An 11,431-nucleotide genomic window follows, 5' to 3' on the forward strand; every position below is an offset into this window, starting at 1 on the left:
AAACTGATGTACTATATGTTACATAATGAATTTAAATTTAAAAAAATCAATAAATGGATAAAAATGAGCAGAATTTAATGTGTTGCAATTAAGGAGTGAGGAGGTGACCTACTTGACTGAAAAGCATTCAGGTAAGAAAGTGATGGCAGATAACTTTTGGCTGAGCAGTTACAGTGCTCCCCTCTCTCTGGCTTTTCCTATCAGGATAACTGGAGAGCTTTGTGACCATCTGATGTGCATTCATCACCACTGACAAGCACCCAGTAATCTAGCTACATTTTGAAATTAATTCAGTGAGCCACATTTTTTTAATCAGTACTTTAAAAAAGTTTCCTTGTATCCTTTTTCTTTAGTCTGACATCATACATCAGAGCGTATATGAACTTATTCATACTGAAGACCGAGGTGAATTTCAGCGTCAGCTACACTGGACATTAAACCCTTCACAGTGTACAGACTCTGGACAAAGAATTGATGGTAAGAATGCAAATGATAGCGTGGTGATTTTAAAAAATTTATTTACTTTTTTAGAGAGAGTATGTCAGTGGGGGAAGGGGCAGAGGAAGAGAGAGAGAGAGAAAGAAAAGCAGACTCCCTGCTGAGCACGGAGTCAGACACAGGGCTTGATCTTACACCCTGAGACCACAACCTGAGTGGAAATCAAGAATCAGATGCTTAACGGGATTGAATCATCCAGGTGCCCCTTTCAGCAATATATTTTATAAAAATCACTTAGACTATTGAGAGAGATTGGAAGAAATATGTAAGGTTGATACTCAAGTATGTATAAATTGTTCTGTCTGTAAAATGGACCAAATAAAAAAGCAAACTGGAATATGCAAGTATATAAAAATTTGTCTCAGTGCAATGCTTTTTTATGTTATTTTTTAATTTATTTTTTATTTTTTATTGAAGTGTAATTAACATACATACAATGCTTTTAGAAGTCTATGAAAGTGTTAAGATAAAAAGTATTAGAAAATATGGATATTGTTGACAACAGATATAAAAACAAAACTGAATAAAGTATGTAGTAAAAGTGATACTCTGTACATTTTAGTTTCTTTTCATAAGCTACTCTTCTGAAAATGATTATTCCTTTTTTGTATTCAGAATAGAATCCAGTTTAGAAATTAACACAAATTTCAGCTATCCAAACACTTGATTATACAGCAAAATGACACATAAATTTATGTTGCTATTATTTCTACAGAAGCTAATGGCCTGCCACAGGCAGTAGGCTGTTACACCCCAGACCAGCTTCCTCCAGAAAACTCTTCCTTTATGGAAAGGAGCTTTGTGTGCCGACTCAGATGTCTCCTGGATAATTCATCTGGTTTTCTGGTAAGGTGCAAAATCTTATGATACTGGCAATTATTATTAATTTTCAGAAAGCAAAAAAGAAAAGTGAAACCATTTTCTTTGGCTAGATTCAAGTATGATTTTTAAAAGTCCTTTATTAAAATAATTTCATAATGGGAAGTAAAGATAACTTTTTTCAGATTTCCAGTATCTTCCATAACTCAAAATCTCAGTCTTGTAGGATGTAGTAACAAAGACTGAGTGAAATAACATAGAACCTTGTATTTTGCCTATTTTTAGGACTTTTTTAATGTATATGACTGAGAACTTTGTAGCCCTATTTAGCAACAGAATGCTTACCCTCTTCAGATTTAATCCTTGCCAGACAGAAAAATTATCATGGTGTTTTCTCCATAGCTACAGTAACTGCCACCTAGAAAAATGGTTGTATATTCGTGATTGCAGAATTGTCACGTGGTGTGAGCTGCCGTTGGGCAGGCTGAACGTGCAGCTCTAGCAGGCTACTTGAGGTGGTAGTGGTCTTTGTCCTTAAGATAGTGCATTCCGCTGGGTACAGAAGAAAAGAACGGAAAGCATGATCCACATTACCTTTGTGAATTATCAGGAGTTTGAAATAGATAATAAAATCTTAAATATTAGCAAACTGATTTTTGTTGATGTGTTTATTTCTGAAGATAATTTTGCTGACCCAGAGGTAGAATTGTGCTTTGAGATAGTCTTCCTAGTACTGATGTTCAGTTAATACGTATTTCTGAGATGGAATTTATATCATTGGGTCTTGTCTTCTTTGTGTTGCTATCATATATTGAGATCAGAATCATCCCTCAGCCTGTTTAATACACTTTTAAGCAATTAAATTGATCATGTTCACATTTAAATTATCTTTGTTTCCTCTGTCTTCTAAAAGTGCCCTTTACTGTTAATAGAGTTCTACATTCTTTACATGAATTTTATTATTCATTGTAGCGTTTTAATAAAATTGCATTTTATCTCTATATAAAAGATTACCATGAGGGGCGCCTGGGTGGCTCAGTCGGTTAAGCGACTGCCTTCGGCTCAGGTCATGATCCTGGAGTCCCGGGATCGAGTCCCACATCGGGCTCCCTGCTCGGCAGGGAGTCTGCTTCTCCCTCTGACCCTCCCCCCTCTCATGTGCTCTCTCTATCTCATTCTCTCTCTCAAATAAATAAAAATAAACAAAATCTTTAAAAAAAAAAAAAAAAAGATTACCATGAGTTATGAAACAGACAGCTATGGACTAGAGCTTATCTGAATTTGAAAATTAATGTGTACTTAATGAGTTTATCACTGTTCATTCATTGAGGACGTGTAGGTACTGAATGCCAAGGGGAGGGGGACTAGTACGCTAGGTGTGAATGACAGGGCACTTGTGAGCCCAGAAAGTGACACAGGTAATTTTGTTGTGACAATTCCCTTGTCAGCCCTTTTAAGATAGTGTTCGTAGGACCTTTGGGGATTGTTGTGATGGGCTTCCTGTGGAGAAGGGCATGAAAATAGCATCAGTCAGCCTCAGGAACTTTTATGGAATTACCAAGGGTGGAAATGGCCACGATTAGGCCTTTTGAAATGAACAGTTTTAAAGTGTTAATTTTAATGAACCGGTTTTGTTTTTTTAAGGCGATGAATTTCCAAGGCAGGTTAAAGTATCTTCATGGACAGAACAAGAAAGGCAAAGATGGATCAGTACAACCACCTCAGTTGGCTTTGTTTGCCATAGCGACTCCCCTTCAGCCACCATCCATCCTGGAGATCCGAACCAAAAATTTCATCTTCAGAACCAAACACAAACTAGACTTTACACCCACTGCTTGTGATGCCAAGTAAGTAAAACTTTTGCAGTTTTATTTCATTAAATGTTTGTTGCAGTAAATCTCTTTGCACGTAAAACATAGAGTGTAGCTTATAATGTTTATTATTATGTGAGCTATTACTTCATACTCTGTCAGTATAGCCTTTTAAAATAATTTCATCAGGCTCACAGATCATCTTATAATTTTTTACAATACTTGTCACAGTTTGTGTATCATAAAGATGAATTGCTTATATTATTAAGACTCAGTATCCTGATGACATTTATTGTTGGTTGGTTTTACATTTTTATAACATACAAACTTTATTTGATTTTTAGCCCTAGAAGTTTAGTAACTTTCAGAAAATTCTGAAGTAGACTGGGATATTAGCATTCATATCCTATCAAAATGTATCATTGTTTTTCTTCTAATATGGGATTGCAGACAGGTTTGAAAAACTTTGCCCCTCAAAATGGAGTATAAGCATTGTACATTTTTATTAAAGATTTTGTTTTATTTACATAATCTATTCTGTTAGATTCCTCTTTAACCATGCTAATTTTCGTGTTCTTTATTCAGGAGAAGAAAACCATCTAAAACTGACATTAACAGCCATAAACAAAAGAAAGCAGTTACATGAATGTGGTTAATTGTTTCTACCTGCTAATGTAAAATTCTGAGTGTCAAGGAAAACAGTGCAGAAAATGGCATATAACCAATTTCTTATTTTACCTTTTTTTCTAAACAGAGGAAAACTTGTTTTAGGCTATACTGAAGCAGAGTTGTGCATGAGAGGATCAGGATATCAATTTATTCATGCTGCTGATATGCTTTATTGTGCTGAGTACCATATCCGGAGTAAGTTATATTTCCTTATACACATGCCTGGAAAATGGCATATGTTCTAGTACATATTTCAGAATATCACATAATGTGTTTAAGGCAATAAGTTAGTTTTAATAAGATAAGATAAGTTTTATCTTTGTGTTTTCCCCAAACTGGATACTCTCTCTATAGTTTAATGTGTTACCAGGAGTTTCTGACCTAATCTTCCCTTTAACCTACTAAATAATAAATTTAGTCTGAAATAGAAAAAAAATCAACTCTGAAGAACTATTTCCATGCATTTTTTTAACATACTGTGTTTAAAAGTTGTCAAGACATTTACCACCTCTGGTGATAAATGAAACATATCCAAAAGTATGTTAGACGGGCTGTGTTTCAGAGACTTTCTTTAATATGTTGATTTGGGGTTTGATAATTTTTGTATTTGATTTTAGTGATTAAGACTGGAGAGAGTGGCATGATAGTATTCAGACTTCTTACCAAAGAAAATCGATGGACCTGGGTTCAGTCTAATGCACGCTTAGTGTATAAAAATGGAAGACCAGATTATATCATTGCAACTCAGAGACCTCTAACGTAAGTACGCAGACAAAATGTTTCATGTCTTCATTTTATTTCTAATAACACTATGGTTTATAAATCCTCTTATGTGAAAACTTCCAAGTAAATTCTATGAGAATTTTCTCTGGAAGTAAAAACTGAAAAGACAATCTGTATAGAAAGAAGGCAAAGTGAAGGACATTGAGAAGATAGAATTGACAAACATTATTGAATGACTAAATATATAGAATTACAGAAATAGAATAAACAATGAAAACGCCAGGGTTTTACTCTGGTATATGAAGGAAGGATGAAAAGCTAGTGCCATCTGTAAAATAAAAGAAATATAGAAGAATGCTGTGTTTAGTATATGCTTTCTAAGCAAGCAGTGGTTTTTAAGTTTCTTATATATTCTGTGAGTGTTTTGTCAAATACCATATTGCAGATATCTTCTCCACTCTAGAGAGCTGATATTTGTATGTGCCTTGAGGTAAGGATCAACATGGATATTTTCCTTTATATGTATATCCAAGTGACTAGTAACATTTATTGAAAAGGACATCTTTTCCCCCCCTACACTGCATTTTAATTAAGGGGTTCTGTTTCTGGGTTCCATGAGTCTGGTTGTCTGTTTTCACACCAACAGCACATGGTCTTCATTCTGTCTTTATAGTAAATCTTGATCTCTGAATGTATGCTCTCCATCATGTTTGTTGAGGATTTTTTGTTGTTCTCCTTCAAGATTGTCATCTCTGTTCTTTACCCTTTATATTTCCATATATATTTTAGAAATCAGTTGTCAATTTCCATTGGAGTATCTGTTGGGATTTTGAATGGCATTACATTGAAACTATAGCTTATTTGGGGAGAATTAACATCTTTATAATATTCTTCCAACCTGTGAACATGGTGAATATATGTATGTATATAGGCATATGGGTACATGAGTATGTACCTATGTCTTTGTTTCAGTAAGGGGTTGTATTTTTCTTACCCGAGTCATACGTATTTTTCTTAATTTTACTTCTAGATATTTGATGTGTGTGTATAGCAATTGCTAATTGTTGATTTTTTTAAATATTGGCTTGTATTCAGTGACCTTACTAAAATCTACTTTTTCTTATAATTTGTCTGGATTATTCCAAATTTTCTAACACATACCATGTATGTGATTTTTTTTTTTCTTTTTAATCTTTAGACATTTATTATTTCTTAAAATTCCTTTATTGCACTGGTTAGGCCCTCAGTAAAATGTAAAGGAAATAATGATACCAGGTTTCATTTTTGTCTTCTTCCAAGCCTAAGAGGGAAACCCTTTAATGTTTTACTGTTGAGTATAATGTTTGTAGTAGTGTTTTCTTTTGCTATTTATACATATATATATTTAATTTAGAAGTTTCCCTTCTCTCTAGTTTACTAAATATTATCATCATGAATGGGTATGGAGTTTTGCCAAATACTTCCTCTGGATTCATTGACATGATGATTTTTCTCTTTTGTGCTCTATTTTCTTTTTACTTTGTAAGATCTATAGTGATTAAGAAATATTTCCTGATACTAGAAATTTGTGCCTTCTCTCTTAATATTGCTAGAAGGCCATTAGTTTTTAGTCTTCTCAAGGATCCAACTTTTGTTGATTTTTCGTATTTAATGTTTGTTTTCTACTTCATTTATGTCTGCTTATTATTTCTTTCCTTCTACTCTCTTTGGGTATAAATTGCTATATTTCCAACCTTTTCTTTAAGCTATTAATTTCCCTTCAACTACAGCCCTAATGTTTTGATAGGTCTTGTTTTTTCTATTCATGATTTGTTTAGAGTTATAGTGGTATGTACTTTATACGATGGGTATTTTCTCGTGTTTTTGTTACTGAATTTTAGGCCAATTCCACTGAAGTTAGAAAACATTTTCTGAGTGATTTCAGTTCTTTGAAATCTGTGGTAGCTTATTTATGATCTAACATATGGTCAGTGTTAGTAAAACATCCCACGTGCTTTCATTAAGAATATATGTTCTATTGCATGTATGGTGTTCTTCATACATCCAGTGGTCTAGTTTGTGCTGTTCATATTTTTATTATTTGATTTTTGTATTTGCTTATTCTGTTGTTAAGAGGTTATTTGTTGCATTTTCTCATTACTAATGAGACAGGACATCTTTTTATATCTTTCTGGGGCATTTTCCTTCTGTGAATTTTCAGTTCAAATCATTTGCCTGTTTTCTACTGTGTTGGTTGGCTCTCTCTTGGTCCTCATTGGAGCTGTTTACTTAATATGGATATTGTATACATTTATACACACACTATAGTAGTATATATATGAAATTATAAATACGACATATTTTCTCCATGCCTTGACTTGATTTGTGAATTCTTTTGCCATCCAAGCTTTTAAATTTTTATGTCAGTTATGCCACTATTTTCCTTTAGAGATTCTGGGGGTTTTTATGACCTTTCCCACTCAGATTTCTAAAAATTTTTTAAGTATAATTAACATACAATGTTATGTTAGTTTCAGGTGTACAACATAGTGATTCAACAGTGATATGCATTGTGCAATGCTCACTGTAAGTGTAGTTACCACCTGACAGCATATAAAGTTATTACAGTATTATTGACTATATTCCCTATGTTGTACTTTTCATCTCCATGATTTATTATACCTGGGAGTTTATACCTTTTAATCCCATTCATCTATTTCACCCATCCTCCTACCCCTTTCCCTCTGGCAACCACCAGTTTATTCTCTGTATTTGAGTCTGTATCTGTGTGTGTGTGTTATTTTGTTTTCTAGACTCCACGTAAGTGAACTCATACGTTATCTTTCTCTGACTTATTTCACTTAGCATAATACCCTCTAGGTCCATCCATGTTTTCACAAATGGCAAAATTTCATTCTTTTTTATGGCTGAGCAATATACCGTATCTTCCTTATCCTTTCATCTATTGATGCACACTAGGTTGCTTCCAGAATTTGGTTATTACAAATAATGCTGCAATAAAAATCGAGGGGCATGTATCTTTCAAATTAGTGTTTTCATTTTCTTTGGGTAAATACCCAGCAGTGGAATTACTGAGTTGTATGATATTTCTGTTTTTAATTTTTTGAGGCACCTCCATACAGTTTTCCACAGTGGCTGTATCAGTTTACAGTCCCATCAACAGTACACAAGGGTTCCCTTTTCTCCACAGCCTCAACACTTGTTATTTCTGGTGTTGTTGATTTTAGCCATTCTGACAGGTGTGAGGTGATATGTCATTGTAGTTTTGATTTGCATTTCCCTGATGATGAGTTATGTTGATAATCTTTTCATGTGTCTATTAGCCATCTGTATATTTTCCTTAGGAAAATGTCTGTTCATGTCCTCTTTTTAATCAGGTTGGTTTTGATGTTGAGTTGTATGAATTCTTTATATATTTTGAATATTAACCCCTTATTGGATATATCATTTGCAAATATCTTCTCGAATTCAGTAGGCTGCCTTTTCCTTTTGTTGGTGGTTTTCTTCACTGTGCAAAAGCTTTTTGTTTTGGTGTAGTCCCAATAGTTCATTTTTGTTTTTGTTTTCTAATTTGTTGGCATCTAATTTTTCTTACTAGTCTCTTAAATCATATGTATTTCTGTAGTGTTGGCTGTTACTCTTATTTCTGACTTTGTTTCTTCTTTTTTTCTTCTTCCTGGCTAAAGGTTTATCAATTTTCAATGATCCTTCTTGTTATTTTTATAATCTCTATTTCATTTATGTCTGCTCTAAACTCTATTAATTTCCTTCCTTCTACTAACTTGGGGTTTCATTTGTTCTTTTTCTAGTTGCTTTAAGTGAAAGGTTAGATTGAGACTGGTTTCTTGAGATAGGCCTATATCAGCATAAACTTCTTAGAACTACTTTTGCTATGTCCCAAAATTGTACACCAATGTGTTTCCATTTTCATTTGTCTCCAGGTAATTTCCCATTTCCTTTTTGATTTCTTTGTTGACCCACTGGTTGTTTAATACCATGGTGTTTAGCCTCCCTGTGTTTGTGGCTTTTTTCTAGTTTTTTTCTTATAGTTGATTTCTAGATTTATAAAGAAAAAAATGCTTGATTTCAGTCTTAAATTTATTGAAACTTGTTTTGTGACCTAACATGATCTTAGAGAGTGTTTCATGTTTGTATTCTGCTTCTTTTGGATGGAATGCTGTGTGTATATAGTAAGTCCATCTGGTCTAAGATATCATACAAAGCCACAGTTTCCTCATTGATTTTCTGCTTGATCTATCCACTGATGTAAGTACAGTGCTAAAGTCCTACTACTATTGTATTATTGACAATTTCTCCCTGTAGATCTATCAGTATTTATATAATTTAGTGCTCTTATGCTAGGTGCATAGATGTTCACAATTATTATATCTATTTGATGGATTGATCCCTTTATCATTATGTAATGCCCTTCCTTATCTCTTGTTATAGTCTTTGTTTTAAAATCTGTTTTGTCTGATAAGTATTGTTACCCCAGCTGTTTGTTTTTTGTTTTTTGTTTTTCCATCCCTTCACTTTTAGTCTGAATTTGTCTTTAGGTCTGAAGCTAATCTCCCGTAGGCAGCACATTGAAGGATCTTGTTTTTTTATCCCTTCAGTCACCCGGTATCTTTTGACTGGAGTATCTAGGCCATTCAGTTATCAATAGGGATGTAGTTACTGCCATTTGTTCATTGTTTTCTGATTGTTTCTGTAGTTATTCCCTGTTCCTTATTTTCTTGCTCTCTTCCCTTGATTGCTTTCTTTAGTGTTACACTTGGATTCCTTTCTCTTTTTTTTGTGTATATGTATCTATTATACATTTTTAGTTTGTGGTGACCTTCAGGTTCATATATAACATCCCGAGTATATAGCAGTCTATATTAAGTTGATGGTTGCTTAAGTTTGAACACGTTGTCTAAGCACTGTTTTTACTATCCCTTCCATCTCTAATGTATTTGATATATTTTACATCTTTTGATTCCCTAATTTTATAGATAAAAAACAATAAATAGTAAAATCAACAAAGTTAAATCAGTCATTTACAAACGATTGATTGATCAACCTCTACTATAGGTTTGTCAGTGAAATTTTTTCCTTTCATAATTTTCTTCTGGTTATGCTCTGGTTTCTTTTGCTTAAAGCACTCCCTTTAACATTTCTTGTAAGGCTTGCTTAGTCATAATGAATTCTCCTTAACTTTTGATTGGGAAACTCTTCCTCTCCAATTTTGAGTAGAGTATTCTTGGTTGTAGGTTTTTTCCTTTAGGCATTTTGAATATCTCATGATGCTCCCTTCTGGCCTGCAGAGTTTGTGCTGAAAAAGCAGCTGACAGCCTTTATGGGGTTTCCTTTGTATATAAGTTGCTGCTGCTACTCTTGCTGCTTTTAACTTTGATGTATCTTGGTGTGGAGCTCCTTGGGTTCATTGTATTTGAGACTCTCCTTAATGCCTGTTTCCTCCCCCAGTTTAGGGAATTTTTCAGCTATTATTTCTTCATATATGTTTTCTGCCCCTTTCCCTCTCTCTCTTCTCCTACTGGGATCCCTATAATGTGAACATTTGTGTGCCTGATGTGGTCACAGAAGGCCCTTAATTTATCCTCTTTTTCTTTTTTGCTGTTCGATTTGGGTGCTTTCCATTGCCCTGTCTCCCAAATCTGTGATCTATTCTTCCCCATCTTCTGTTGCTGATCTCTATTTTTCATTTTAGTTATTGTATTCGACTCATCTCTTTGTTGAACTTCTCACTGAGTTTGTCCATTCTTCTCCCAAGTCTGGTGAGCATTACTTTGAAGTCTTTATCAGGTAGACTATTTAGTTTGGTTTTGCCCTACTTTTTTTTTTTATTTTTTATTTTTTTTTAAGATTTTATTTATTTACTTATTAGAGAGCGAGCGAGAGAGAAACAGCATGAGAGAGGAGAGGGTCAGAGGGAGAAGCAGGCTCCCCACTGAGCCGGGAGCCTGACATGGGACTCGATCCCAGGACCCTGGGATCATGACCCGAGCCGAAGGCAGTCGCTTAACCAACTGAGCCACCCAGGTGCCCTGCCCTACTTTTTATTTGAGCATATTCCTCTGTCTTCTCATTTTTGACTTTCTAATTAGGTAAACAGCTACCTTGCCCAATTGTGAAGGAATAACCTGTAGGAACATCTCCTGTGTAGACTGCATGTCTCTGGCACCTTTTGCGGAGTGACTGCTGCTGAAGTGGGCACAGAATCCTGGCTTGCTCTGCATGGGGGCGGGGGGGCACCCTGGCTGGGATGGTTAATTCCTAAATTCTTAGTACAGTCATTATTTCCACACTCAGTTTACATCCCTGACATCCTGCAGGAAAAATAAATTCTGAGTGGAATAAAGATCCAAATAAAAGGTTTTTTGTTTTTTATTATGTTAATCACCATACATTACATCATTAGTTTTTGATGTAGTGTTCCATAATTCATTCTTTGCATATAACACCCAGTGCTCCATGCAGAACGTGCCCTCAGTACCCATCACCAGGTTAACCCATCCCCCCAGAACCCTCAGTTTGCTTTTCAGAATCCATAGTCTCTCATGGTTCGTCTTCCCCATCTTCTTTTTTTTTTAACATATGTATTACTTGTTTCAGAGGTACAGGTCTGTGATTCAGTCTTACACAATCACAGAGCTCACCGTAGCACATACCCTCCCCAATGTCTATCACCCAGCCACCCCATCCCTCCCCCCACCACTACTCCAGCAACCCTCAGTTTGTTACTGAGATTAAGAATTCCTTATATCAGTGAGGTCATATGATGTAAGTCTTTCTCTGATTGACTTATTTCGCTCAGCATAACACCCTCCAGTTCCATCCACATCATTGCAAATGGCAAGATCTCATTCCTTTTGATGGCTGCATAATATTCCATCATATATATATATATA

At 34.8% G+C, this 11,431-nt stretch overlaps 1 protein-coding gene across 1 annotated transcript; it reads left to right on the forward strand.

Moving 5' to 3' along the window:
- Window positions 1-325: 325 nt before the first annotated feature.
- Window positions 326-10,845, forward strand: LOC102741251 (aryl hydrocarbon receptor). The gene is made up of 5 exons (XM_081810567.1): window positions 326-477; window positions 1,214-1,344; window positions 2,962-3,164; window positions 3,883-3,992; window positions 4,415-10,845. The coding sequence occupies exons 2-5, from the start codon at window positions 1,285-1,287 to the stop codon at window positions 4,558-4,560; spliced, it is 519 nt and encodes a 172-aa protein (XP_081666693.1). The 5' UTR covers window positions 326-477; window positions 1,214-1,284; the 3' UTR covers window positions 4,561-10,845.
- Window positions 10,846-11,431: the final 586 nt, after the last annotated feature.

The sequence above is a fragment of the Leptonychotes weddellii genome, unplaced genomic scaffold (assembly GCF_054177405.1).
Source record: "Leptonychotes weddellii isolate Sample4059 unplaced genomic scaffold, ASM5417740v2 HiC_scaffold_2915, whole genome shotgun sequence".
Lineage (NCBI taxonomy): Eukaryota > Metazoa > Chordata > Mammalia > Carnivora > Phocidae > Leptonychotes > Leptonychotes weddellii.